Source organism: Danio rerio, chromosome 24, assembly GCF_052040795.2.
Source record: "Danio rerio strain M-AB ecotype USA chromosome 24, GRCz13ab, whole genome shotgun sequence".
Taxonomy (NCBI): domain Eukaryota; kingdom Metazoa; phylum Chordata; class Actinopteri; order Cypriniformes; family Danionidae; genus Danio; species Danio rerio.
The window spans coordinates 34,831,081-34,846,027 of record NC_141044.1 but is presented as its reverse complement, the minus strand read 5'-3'; the positions used below and the strand labels follow the sequence as shown (position 1 = coordinate 34,846,027).

At 33.6% G+C, this 14,947-nt stretch overlaps 1 protein-coding gene and 1 long non-coding RNA gene across 5 annotated transcripts in view; both read right to left on the bottom strand.

The window, feature by feature from the left end:
* LOC147838080 (uncharacterized) overlaps positions 1 to 14,947 on the bottom strand; it is a 982,747-nt gene that overhangs the window by 524,275 nt on the left and 443,525 nt on the right. The gene's annotated exons all lie outside the window — the stretch shown is intronic.
* The window catches only part of cnbd1 (cyclic nucleotide binding domain containing 1), a 79,648-nt gene continuing 70,096 nt past the window's right edge, over positions 5,396 to 14,947 (bottom strand). For 2 of the 4 annotated variants that reach the window (XM_087309849.1, XM_087309850.1), the window contains 2 exons: positions 14,287 to 14,346; positions 5,396 to 5,807 (listed from right to left, as the gene is read on the bottom strand). In XM_087309849.1, the coding sequence (XP_087165975.1) occupies positions 5,694 to 5,807; positions 14,287 to 14,346 (174 nt within the window). In that variant the 3' untranslated portion in view covers positions 5,396 to 5,693. Of the gene's footprint in view, positions 5,808 to 13,802; positions 14,219 to 14,286; positions 14,347 to 14,947 lie in introns of those variants that run through there. The other 2 variants (XM_087309851.1, XM_087309852.1) reach the window with 2 other exon arrangements.

Here is a 14,947-nt window from a genome sequence, read left to right as displayed (position 1 = left end):
ATGTCTGGGACCAAAAATCAAATATAAAACAAAACAACTCAAAACATCTAGCATCCTATTGAGAAATTTAATACAAACCGCTTTAATGTTTGTTTTGTCTGGAGGCTCCTAATAAAAGCAGGCCGTCAAGAAAGTGAAACACGGATGATCAAAAGCAATCAATCAAACACAAACATTATTTTACATTCAGTCACCAGATCACAGAGGTCAGTCATCTGAGGTCGACGACAATCATCTTAGGACAGACGTAGACTAAATAAAAGTTTAAGGTTATAAAAAGAATTTGGACTGTTTTGCTTCAGGAAACTGAGATTAGCCATACCCAAAGGGGGCAGTTAAAGTTCCCTGAACCTAAACAAACTTAAAGTATTCGAGGCTTGGAGTTTCCATACAGATTTATTCATTTAAGGCCTGTCAGACATGAGCTGACACAAGGCAGTTGCTACAGTATTCGGCTTAAGAACTAAATCAGCAAAGTTTATGGCAAGCGTAAAAGACGCAGCATGTCTGGCTGATATGATGCAATGACTTAAGAACACTGTGTTTTCTTTACTGTACGTGTTAATCCTAAATATTTTATCATCACTCTATCATGGCTTTTTGGATTTATATGATCCCGGTTTAGAAGATTTATTATTTTTTTTTTTTTTCATTTGGGGGATATAAATACTATGCTAAAACCTTTCGCCTATGCTTTATACCGGGGCTTTGACAAAACAACATTACGAAGATTTACCCTGTTACTATCATAGTTTTTGTATAAACACTCTGGAGGTACCATTGGTTTTTAAGGTTAACCATAGTAGGACTAAAGCCCTTTGTATTTGTTATGACAATACAGTACCTAATTGATATGACATTTACTACAATCGTACCAATGCTTCTTGACATGTATTATGATAATGCCACATTTCAGATATATAACTGAGGCTACAATTCACACAAGATGAGCAAAATTGGACAATACAATAATGGAAGAACATTGCCTGGTCTGATGAGACTTGATTTCTGCTGTGACATTCAGATGGTAGGGTCAGAATTTGGTGTCAACACCATGAAATCATGGATCCACACTTCCTTGTATCAACAGTTCAGGCTGATGATGGGGGAATGGTGTGGGGGATATTTTCTTGGCACACTTTAGGCCCATTAGTACCAATTGAGGATCATGTCAAAGCCACAGCCTACCTGAGTACTGTTGCTGACCATGTCCATCCCTTTATGAACACACTGTACCCATTTTCTAGCTACTTCCACCAGTATAACACACAATGTCATAAAGCGTGAATCATCTCAGGCCCCGTTTACACTAGTGCGTTTTAGTTTTAAAACGGCGTTTTAGAATGAAAACGATCCGCGTCCACACTCGCGTTTTACCCAGCGTTTCTGAACTGCTCTCCGTCCACACCAAAACGCTGAAAACGCACATCACGTGACCACACACACACACTTTGGCAATCGCTGGAGCCCATCTACCCAGATGAGAGCTCTGCTAGTCGGACTTCTCATCAAGCATCTCCCGCTGGATCTAATCTCACTATATTTATTAAACGTGATATTTCATTCATCTTGTTGTCTTTATCTAACGACATATTCACTGACTTTGGTCATTGGAATCTATTACTTGTTCTCAGGTGTTTTGGCTAAGCGCAAAGATAAGTTAATGATTAATGTAACCACGTAGCCTACATTCTGTATATTGACTGATCGGTTGCCTTTATTTCCTATAATGTATAAACCTATTGTATGTTATACTTTTATAATGGCCATTATCGTTTATTAAAACTGATATTCAGCAAAAGAGAGGGTATGTTTCGTATTTTCACTTAAATTGAAAAGAGGCAGTTGTTATCGGCTCCGTTTTGTTATAAATATCCACACAGTGAAGATGACGCTTATATGCAGCACGACGCCTCAACATTTCTGCTGTCTGTTTAGTTGTTAATATTAAAATAAAAATAGGCAGTTCCTTATATCAAGTTTACATTTTATTGTTGAGAAAGTGAAACAACGTAGCCAGGGTGATGTGAATGAAGTTATAAAGTACACTGTTCCCTGTGAAGATTGACGCGTGTCCTCGGTATGTTTTCCATATCAAACTGAGAAGAAGAGACTGCAGCCTTGATCAAACTTGCGAAGTCTGAACTTACACGGAGAAGATTCAGGACTGAACTGTGTGTGTTAGGCTACTTAATATTGAGGAAAAGCCCCAATCAGAGAGGCGAATGTCTGCAGCCCCGCCTCCGTTTTCAGATGTCTCCGTCTTACCCCATCCACACTGAGACGGAGCAGCAGCGTTTCAGAATGAAAACGGCCTCTCCAGCGTTTTCGAAACGCTCTGTTTTCGGCGCTCGAGAACTCCGGCGTAGTGTGGACGGATGGCGTAACCGTAGCAAAACTTATGCGTTTTCAAACTAAAACGCACTAGTGTAAACGGGGCCTCAGACTGGTTTCTTGAACATGACAATGAGTTCACTGTACTCAAATGGCCTCCACGGTCACCAGATCTCAATCCAATAGAGCACTTTTGTAATGTGGTAAAACAGGAGATTCGCATCAGAGATGTGCAGCTGACAAACCTGCAGCAACTGCGTGATGCATCACATCAATATGGACCAAAATCTCTGAGGAATATTTCCAGTACCTTGTTGAATCTATGCCACGAAGGATTAAGGCAGTTCTGAAGGCAAAAGCGGGTCTAACAGTGCTAGCAAGGTGTACCTAATAAACTGGCCGTTGAGTGTATATGGCAAACCCATTTAATAATTACATGTACTATGGTTTTTCCATGAATTTAAGGTAAATATTATGATATTTAAGCCATGTTTATCATAATTACATCGATAATGTCAATGTTTTTTTTGGGGGGGGGGGGGGGATTATACTATGATAATGCTATGTTTTATACAAAATTTACTATAGTAGTGCCAACATATTTGACATATATTCCATACTATGACAATATTGAGATTTAAAATAGCACCACCATGGCTTTCCGAACATACTGTATATTATGACAAGACCACATTTACCATGTCAAGACTGACCTGACAGCCTAATATGAAATGCTTTCACACACAATGTTTGTAGACAATAGAAAACATCCAATGTCTGACTGACAACTGACAGGCCTATTTGCCCTTTTGTCACCCGTCGTGACTCTGACATGAGAAGCCGTGACAGAAAGAGCACATACGGCTACAGGGATGTCAGCAGAAGTCAGCGATGTGGATGTTTATGGCCACCCACAGGTTTGATTCACCCTTGGCTGGACTAAGCAAACGCACCTGGGGATCATCCTGCTTTTTTACATCCAAGTGGGTTTAATTGCATCCTTGTGTTTCTGTGTTCGCACTCCCTCAAGGCAGCTGAATGCAATGCAGAAAAAACCCTGCACATTGTCAAAAACCTAAATGCTTCTGGAAAAAAACGGAGAGAAGGAAGGGATTGTAATGCTGCGGTGAAGGAAATAAACCCCTTGAGCTGTGTTTCTCAGTATCTGTCTCTGCAGCAGGATCCAGAACAGCCCTTCCAGCAAAAACACAAGATAACAATTTGGACAGGTCTCTGTGCTGCTCACTGCGGATTCACAAACCTGGTTTTCTTCATAGAGGCAGCAGATGATTTCTGGAGTGCATCATCTGGTGCTTGCATGACTTTGTTAATCGACTAGATATAAAAGATGCACATTAGTATGAAAAGTACTGTTCTCGCCCTAAAAACACTTATTTAAAAAACTGACACTTGATAGGTTGACAGCTGAAATTTGTAAAGTTAACAAACACTACAGATATTTACAACTACTGACGCCTTTGTCCAAAGTGACTTGAATAATTAAAGAGGCATACAGCGATTCAACAAGAAGAGGCAATACACATAAGAAGTGCTATATATATATATATATATATATATATATATATATATATATATATATATATATATATATATATATATATATATATATATGGAAATGTTAGTACTCAAAAAATTAAGTGCTATATTTAGGAAGGGGGAGATTTTTTAGAGAGACCCACTCACCTGTGTGAGGCGCGCTTCATAAAAGCACAATGTTTTTTAGAGATTTGAAATTATTGTAATGAAGTGCCTGGTGCAAATGTGCAAAACTGATGCAAGTGTTGGTTAAAGTGTCAGAGAGATGATAGGGGGTTTTCTACAGGTGGTTTGTCAAGCCCACTCACCAGCATAAGGCACATTCAGTGTTGATGATATTTGAAGTTGTCAGGTGGTGTGGTGGGGAGAGTAAAGAAGGAGTCTTGGTTTGTTCACAGGGGTTTAGGTGATCATGGTATTTAGTTGTTGTTTCAATGATAATAGTGAATCGACAGCGTGTGGAAATGGGAAGAACATACATTTGCAAACAAATTTTTGTTGTGAAATTCATTCCAAATATATTGGTAAATTTTTTAGGACAAATTACATTTTAATATTTCTAATCATTATATTTCTCTTGTAAGCTCCGTATATTCATATATAATATTTTTTCCTATTTTTATTTAAAGTACTTGCACTATAGTACTATATATATATATATATATATATTCCTCCACCCACATGGAATTTCACAATATTGCAAAATATTGCAGCTGTGGACAACATAATGTACTTTTGAGGGTATTTTAGTGCCTATTTTAAAATATTCAATTTTGGAGATTGGCGGCTATCAGTCTGTCTGACTGAGCAGAGCAAAGGCGGTTGCACCACAAGATGGTGACAGAGACCGCATAATAAGTCCCTCAGGCAGAAAAACTTTTCAAATCACTATAAATCAGGTAAGTGACATTCTAAGTCGATCTCTCTCTTTTGTATGTTGTAGTGGTTGTATATATATACATACATACATATATATATATACATACATACATACATACATACATACATATATATATATATATATATATATATATATATATATATATATATATATATATATATATATATGCTGAAGTCATAACTATTAGCCCCCCTGTTTATTTTTTTTCTCTCCAATTTCTGTTAAACAGAGAGATTTTCTCAACACATTTCTAAACATAATAGTTTTAATAACTCATTTCTATAATAGCTGATTTATTTTATCTTTGTCATGATGAAAGTAAATAATAGTTTACTAGATATTTTTTACGACACTTTTATACAGCTTAAATTGAAATAACTAAGTTAATTACTTTAACTAGGCAGGTTAGGGTTATTAGGCAAGTTATTGTATAACAATGGTTTGTTCTGTAGACTATCGAAAAAATATATAGCTTAAAGGGGCTAATAATATTGACTATAAAATGGTTTTTAAAACATTAAAACTGCTTTTATTCTAGCCAAAATAAAACAAATAGAAAGACTTTCTCCAGAAGAAAAAATATCATCAGACATACTGTGAAAATTTCCTTGCTCTGTTAAACATAATTTGGAAAATACTTAAAAAAGAAACAAAAAAAAGTCAAAGCAGGGCTAATAATTCTGACTTTAACTGTATACACTACATATATACACCGGATACTTCTGGATATTTCTGAATAATTCTTCCAAGTAGATTTTAAATATAAAAACATACTTTGAAATCATGCAAAAGTGATATTTAACAAAACACTTTACATCAAATGTGGTAGAACTAGTCAAGCCACCAGTTGAAACCTCTAATATGATAATGTTTATATTTGTGTGCGTTTATCTGCCAAAGTTCATATGGACTTATTGGATTTCTCAGTTTTTCCTCTTGGTCCTCTGTTAAAAGTCCATTTGCCTCTTCCTGGCTGAACACCGTTATAAAACAGAGCCGCAGAAAGAATCTTCCTCTGAGGGAGAGACAAAAACAGAACATTTGCTAAGTGATCATTTTGAATGCATTACAATTCACAGTAGTTTCACAAAAGGTTATCAATGATGTAAACGTCACATTTTTAGGACTTTTCAATCGCATCATTAAATCCACATGTAACAATGTCTGATTATCTTAAGAGGGGCTTTGAAATAAATCAACTTGGTCACTGTAAAAAGAAATAACCACATTACCAGAACATTTGCCAATCTACTAACCGTCAGGGCACTCAAAGGTAATAAGTGAAAATAATTTCACAATCACAATATATATCATAGTCACAAACAAAAATCTCAAATACCTTTCAAACATCAGAACGCCACAAACCTGTGATTATTTCACAGTCACATGAAATCTGTTCATATTCATAATCAAGTGAACATTTCATCTTCAAAAGCACTCATTATATTAAATCTAAGCATTGTGAATATGCTCATTTCTAGACTGAATGAAAAATAAATCTGAAAAATGGGCTGATTTTAATTCTGAATGTTTCTTAAAGCCACTAAATGAATGAAACTTGACTTGAATTAAGCTACACTATGCCTGAATTTTAAGCATTTAATATGCATCACAAAAGGTCACACTGACCAGTATGATTTAGGCAGATTACTGTGCTATTCTTCCCTCCTCGTACATTATTATCTTTATTGTTATTCCAGCAATAAGCTCTGAATCAAGCCCAACAACAGGAGTGTTTCTATTTTCCATCAGTATAATTTGCACAGTGCCATGTGTTTAGCATCAAGCCCATAAGTCATTTAAAACCTCTCGTCTGACACCTCTAAATACATGACACAGATTACAGAGATTTACTGTGTCTGCCCGAAGACAAATGAGGCCATCCACAGAGAGACTGTTTACAAGCCGCCTGTTTTTTTACATTTTCTGACTATAATAGCATTGTTTGCTTAATGCTACATGGCCAAAAAAGGTTCAACAAAAACATGCACATACTACACAGATGACAAACACACACACAGTCGTTTTGCCCTAAGGAGTTTGCATGATTTATGTTCTCTATTCATGAATTTAAGTCTTCTATTTCCAACATCTCAAAGCTCACTTGTGTGACTCGCTGATTCATATTCATATTTCAAACAAAGACTCCGGGGGAACTTTGTAAGCATAATCCAATGATGAGAAAATAAAGTGAAACTTGCTGCAGAGAACGTCCATCTAGAATTATTTGAGGTCAAGTGTTTAGCTTAAATTGGGTAAGCTAAATTGGCCGTATTGTATGTGTGTGATTGAGTGTGTATGGTTGTTTCCCAGTGATCGGTTGCAGCTGGAAAGGCATCCGCTGCGTAAAAAATATGCTGAATAAGTTGGCAGTTCATTCCACTGTGGCAACCCCAGTTTACTAAAGGGACTTAGCCGAAAAGAAAATGAATGAATGTTTAGCTCAAGCAACGGCTCACTTAAAAATATGTCAATTATTATTTATTTACCTTCAGGTCTCTCCTGAATATTTCAACTCGCTGCTAGACAAATTGTGCAAATGTGGGTTGGACGTCATTAGCTTTGTTTCCCTCCAAAACAGAGAATTTAACAAATAATCTGAATAATGTATAAAATATAGTACATTCAGATTTTGGGGGATTTCTGGGAAATTGTCACGAGGTATAAACAATATAAAATCTTGTTGCTGAATGGGCTATAAATGACTTGAATGATAGATGCCACTCAAAACGAAACAAACGAAATCTGTTTGAGCTCTCTCAGGCACTGTAGTTTTATAGTAAAAATTATAGTAAAGAGCTTTTATGTTTTGGCTATTGATTTATACTTCACCACAACTGGGGGCATGAAAAAGCACTTTTATAACACTTCTGACTTCAAAGTGCATGTTTTTGAAAAATACACAATACTTTGGAAATGGTAAATGTTATGCGCATAAGTATTTCAATTTCTATGAAAAAATATATGGTTGTCATTTGCTTATTAAAACACCCACGCACGCACGCACACACAAAACATTTCTCTTTAACACTAGAACTTCAGAGGCAGTCATTCTGACAGTTTTAAATGTGCTAATTATTAACTTTATTAAAATAAAGCCATATAACTCTGATAACCCTGACTTTTCCAAAAGTTGGTTATATTTTGTTCTAATATATATATATATATATATATATATATATATATTTTTTTTTTTTTTTTTTTTTTTTTTTTTTAACTAAAATCACAAAACACAAAAGTTTAGAGTATTTCTACTTTGAATGGCCATAAACTTCAAATTGACCTCATACATTTCAGCATCAGCTACTTATTCCCGTACAGTATATGCATGCCTCAGTTGCCAAGCAACTTCCTGCCAACAAAAACATTACTTTCAGATTGAAAACCATTGCTGCATACCAATTAGCAAATTCTCTATCCTAAATAGTATTCGAAAACCGATTTAGTGCGTCCCGAATTGTAGTATGCTGAAATGAGTATCACAAAGTTACCCAAATGGTTTACTGTTTCTAGTAGAAAAAGTGTAGAGCTGTGCAGAAATTAAAAAGCAGAAATTGCCCATAATAAATTGCTTGTTGGATATGATTTTTATTACAACTACAAATGGGGGGAAAAAGGTCTAAACAAACTACAAACATGGCGGTGTAACATACAGTCCGGAGGTAAAATCCTAATATGACCCCTAAGAGGGTCTGGGTTGCTCTACGTGAGTTTATGACCCCTGGTGCCAGCAATTCTGCCGGTAAAAGTCACTCTGTGACACCTTATCTACCAAGATGCTGGACAGAGCTAGAGTTGTCCCACCTTCAAACACATTCCAAAGAACCTTCCCTCCATCCCGACATGTGCGCACACGCACGCACATGCAAACGCACACACACACATACAAACAAACACACACACACACACACACACACACACACACACACACACACAGACACACACAGACAGACAGACACACACACACACACACACACACACACACACACACACTTTTGAAATGGATTGTGAAATCTTAAAATTCAACTCAAAGTAACTTTCTCTTTAAAAATATAAACATATGCCCTTTTCAAGACAGTAGACAAACTTATGAATCATATTTTATGTTTTTCTAAAATAGTCATGTTTGGTGTCATTCTTCTCCATACATAATTCTACAGCTCATGATCTAGGACATGGGATAATACATTGTTTGCTTAGTGCAGTTTCAAACCCTGAGTTAAAGTTTTGTCTGTCTGGTACCCGCCAGCGAGGAGAACAAAAGAAGTTTCCCACTCGACTTTTCCTCTCACGCCATTGGTCAGGAAGTAGAGACTGGAGTTACCTAACCAATGTCTTTAAATACCCCTTACACCCCTCAAACCTCTGCAGAAAGATCAAGGCAGAAGGTCTCTGCTGAAGTGCCCCTGACACAAAGGAGGCAGACCAGGTTTCTGTACCCACGTGACTCGCCTGAATCCACGCATCTTATTTTCACTTTAACGATAGACCCTAGCGACATGCTTAAGTTTACTAAAACTTCTAAACTATTCATCTTCACAAGAAGTAGAAAGTTCCCTTTCTAAATAAATAAATAAATAAATAAAGTCCGTTCAGACGATCAGGCGAAGTCATTGTTATATTTATTTGGTTAAATTAACAATAAGTTAAATCAGAATACTAATAATTAATAATAACTTGTTATTATTGATCATTAATATTCATAAACTAAGCTAATTTCACTACAGCGGACACATGAGACCAACCGTTAAATGGAGAGGCTTCAGTAAAGGTGTTTGAATGACCATTTATTAATAACTAACTTACTGGAAATATGCTTAATGTTTTATGAGAATATATGTGTTTATGTATAAAGCAGTTATATAATACACCATATTTGCACATTTAAATATAAATCACTTAACTAATGAGAAAAACTCACTCTTAATAGCCTCTCTGTCAGATTAACAATTAAACTGAATAATCGCTGGCTATTTACAATAACCTATTTTTATTTTTCCCTCCTGGCACCCTTGATGAAAGCAAAGCACACTGGGAACTGATGATACAAGTCACATCCCAACAGCGCTTTGAGAAATGTGTGTATGCGTGTTTTTAATAAAGGGTGTTTCTGTTGGCCTGTATGTTTTACAGTATGTAATGATGAGGGAATGAGAAACAGGTGTGAAAGCAAAGGAGTGGCTGAGGTCACATGACTACAGGGAGTTTATAAAGCAGGTCTCTCACTAGATAATGTATCTATAGGACCATATACAGCGGGCAAAATAAGTATTAGTATTAGTAAAAACCCAAACAAGACAAACATAAAAATAAAGAAAAAAAAAAAATCTAAAATTATTTCTGCGTGATAACAATGGAATGACAAAACGAGAAAGCACAGAACTACTGAAATGTATTCAACCCTTTATATGAAAGGCTTTTTGGTAATGGCAGCTTAAAGACGTCAACAAATTGTTGAGACTTACAGACTTCAACAAATTGTAAAAATCTTGATGGTTCTGTGGGTCTCATCTATCAAATCTGAGCTTTATTTTGTATTTTATATTGGATTCAGATCAGGTGATTGGCTGGGCCATTCTACAGATTGATTTTCTTTCTCTGAAACCATTTGAGAGTTTCCTTGGCTGTGTTTAGGATCCTTGTCTTGCTGAAATGTCCAAATTATTATTATTATTATTATAGTATTTGTTATTATAAAAAAAATTTTACTTTCAAATGTAATTACATATTACTGTTAATTATAATAATAATAATAATAATAATAATAATAATAATAATAATAATCCAATAATTATAATACTGATAACAACAATAATTTCTTCATAATAATAATAATAATAATAATAATAATCCAATAATAATTATAAAATTCCAATAATAATTATAAAATTCCAATAATAACTATTATCATAATACATTATTTACTTGGACAAAAAGTTTTTTATAACAGTCATAAAAAGTATAACAGCTACCAAGTAAACATCTAACAATACTTAATATACATAAGTGTAATATAATAGTAACATATAATTTATTTTCTATTTTGTTTTTTATTTAATTAAAGCATAAAATAAATTAAACATAAAAAATAGTAAATAATTATAAAAAATAAAATTAATAATTTTATTTGAATGTAATTACTTGATGAAATAATAATAATAATAGTAGTAGTAAAAGTAATATAGTAGTAATAAATAATATTAAATTTTTCATTTTACTATATTTTATATATTTTAATTACATAGCTATAATAGTATTATTATTATTATTATTATTATTATTAATAATAATAATAATACATTATCTTACTTTATTTGAAAGTAATATTAATAATAATAATAATAACAATACAAATTATTCATTTATTCATTTTCTTTCGATTTAGTCTCTTATTTATCAGAGGTCGCCACAGCGCAATAAACCCCCAACTATTCAAACATATGTTTTATGCAGTGAATGCCTTTTCAGCTGCAACCCAGTAACCCATACACTCTCTCACACACACGCACGCACGCACACACACACACAACAGCCAATTTAGTTTATTCAATTCACCTATAGCGTATGTCTTTGGACTGTGGGGAAAACCGGAGCACCAAGAGAAAACCCACGCCAACACAGTTAGAACATGCAAGATCCACACACATATGCCAACTGGCCCAGCCAGGACTTGAACCGGTGACCTTCTTGCTGTGAGGCAACAGGGTTCCATTAAGCCATTGTGCCGCCCACTTCAAAAAAAAAAAACGTGTGAATGCCAGCAGCTTGAATCTACAGTAAAATCTTTACAAATGTACTATAAACACAGTGACACTAAAGCCTGTCAAACATTATCGTAACTATAAAGCTACACCTGAACAAGATCTGCCAATGAGACGGACGGCAACACACTGTGAAGAAACAAACACATCTGAAAAACATCTACAGTGAGGCTTCAGAGGATCAGAGCTGTTCATGGGGAAATGTTTACACACGTGAACAAAGGCTTTAGTCTCTACTGGTTATAAGCGCTGGGAGCTTCATGGACCACACACACACTTTAAACATCTCCAACGCACCAGTGGTGGATGTATAGGAAATCTGCTCCCCAGAGAGGATTTTTTTCGCACCATGATTAATGATATACAGGGCATTTCCACTGGAAATTAAATGAAAACATTTGTATGTAATAAATAACCACACTGTGAGGCCTATTTTAGGATAATCCAGTGAAATAAATATTTTACAGCTGACAGGTTCACTTAAAAACTGCTGGGTTCCACATAATGCTTTCATGTTGTCCAAACAAAAGTTGATTAGGTAATTTAATTTAAAATGAGGAGGATCATAAAACATAAAACAATTAAGTTTTAAAGTTTGAAAATAGCTGAAGAATTGTGTGGATTTAACTAAATAAGCCGTTTTAACTAGTAGTGCATGATATTCTAACATTGATGTGTTTATTTTGCGATATATATTGCGATACGAACACAATTTCTCCATACGACAAATGGTATATCTCTATTTGGAAAGAATATTTAATGCTGGATCGATTGGCATGATTCTGCAGTAGGAGTGCATCTCCATATAAGCTAGAAAAACAATCTATAAAAGTTTTGTGGCCCCAAAAAATAAATAAATCAATAAAATCGCACTGCAAGCAGCACAGACAATGACTATTCAGAGGATTCATCGGAAAAATCTACCTTCTGCCACATTTCCAAACGATCAAGTAGAAGTCAATTTATTATTTGTTGCTCTTACAACTGTGATTGACGACAAGACTTTTGTCAGGTAATGTAGGTCTTAAAGGATAGTTGATATACTACAAGAACTAAAACTATAAAAGTTAAATGTAAAAAAGTCAAATAATATTGCGAAAGCAGCGTTATATTATTCATTTTTTTTTACTTTTCAGCTTAGTCCCTTTATTAATCCAGGGTCGCCACAGCGGAATGAACCACCAACTTATCCAGCACCTTTTTATGCAGCGGATGCTCTTCCAGCCGCAACCCATCACCAGGAAACATCCACGCACACCCATTCACACGCATACACTACTGACAATTTAGCCTACCCAATTCACCTGTACCACAAGTCTTTGGATTGTGGGAGAAACCGGAGCACCCGGAGGAATGCAAACTCCACACAGAAACGCCAGCGACCTTCTTGCTGTAAGGTGACAGCACTAGCTACTGTGCCACTGTGTTGCCTCTTTATATTATTTAAAACAAAAGTACAAAATATTAAATAAGTATTTAAAAGTGAAACTGATTAAATGGATAAAAAAACAAGTTTCATATTAATGATACCATCATGACTGCTCACTTTGACATTTTTTATCTTAAAGAAAGAATGAATAAATGAAAAAATGAACGAATTAATTAACTAATTAATTAATAAATGAATAAATAAACTAATAAATAAATATATTAATTAATTATAACCTTTAAAATATTATGTAATACTGTTATTGATGATGATGATAATATGAAAAAGTGAGAAGAAAATGTTAAAGAAACTTCATTCTAATATATAATAATATGAATTTATATATGTTTTATTCTATATATTTTTTTTCAGTGTGTATATATATATATATATACATATATATATATACATATATATATATATATATATATATATATATATATATATATATATATATATATATATATATATTTATATATATATATATATATATATATTTATGTATATATATATATATATATATATATATATATATATATATATATATATATAAATATAAACAAATAATTAGTATTAATTATTTACAATAAGAGAAATATATTATTATTATTATTATTATTATTATTATAGCTTTTTATAATAATAACAAGAAGAAAATATATATTAAAATTGTTTAAAATATCTTAAATACATTTTAAAATCTTTATTATTTTCAATAATAAGAAAATCTTGCATTATTTTTACTATTTTATTATTATTATAATACATTTTATAATAATAATAATAATAATAATAAAATAATAATGACAATAAAGTAACTACGAGAAAGAAGAACAAGAATATAATTACAAATGAATGTTAATAACAGAGCAGCTCTGATTTTTTCAGAAACAAAATCCCTACAACAACAAAAAAACACACAAATAATAATAATAATAATAATAAATAAATTAAGCATTATTTCAAAATCCCAGTCAAACTTTCCAGATCTTTATTAGAGGACAACTCCAACCTGGAAAGCTTTTTAGCAATTTAACCAGAGAGAACCAGATGACGCTGTAAAATATCAGACGTTTGGCAAACCGGGACCCAAAACAGCAGAGTCTGAATTCTCTGAGAACAGAGTCAAAGTTGAACAGCTTCTACAGCTCATGAACTCTTCTTTTTTATATATTTTGAATAGCGTTTCACAAGGGTTTGGCTCTGTAATTCACTCTCCCGCTCTTTCTCCACACCCTGAAGGAGGACACACATCGTATTACGGGTTAAAGGGTCAAAAATGAAAAAAAGGAAAGCAGAACAACCTTCTCCAGTTCCCATTTCTTCATCCTCTCCTGTGTCAGGAACTCCTTCATGACTTCCTCCTGCACAAAGAAAAACATACAAGTCAAGCAAAAACCAGCAAACAGGCCTGGAGGTGAAACAACGTCTGCAACTCGCATTTTATGGACACTCCTAGAAGAACATTTCATTTCCCAGAATGCTCGAATTGTGCAGTCCTGCTTATTTTTTAATAAGTCCGCTGTGCTGTTGTGTTGGACTAATGTGATTACTCTTTTGTTTGACTGTGTTTAATGCATTTAGGGATACTAAAATATATTATGTTCTGGCTGGGGAGACAATAATGCATCTGAATACAGCACTTTATGCTGAAAATATGAGGGTTTTTAATATTAAAATGTATTATATCTAAAATATATGAAAAGTATACAAAATAATTTTTTCATAATTTCATAATTTGTATTTTTAATACTTGACACAACCATCTAACAACAATAAGTGTTATGTAGTAATGTATTATTATTGTTAATATTATTATTATTAATAATAATAATAATAATAAATAGTGTTGTTGGTCAATCAATATGTAATACAACAGTTAAATAAATAAAAGCTGATGAGCAATATGGTTGATAATAATAATAATAATAATAATAATAATAATAATAATAATAATATCATCAT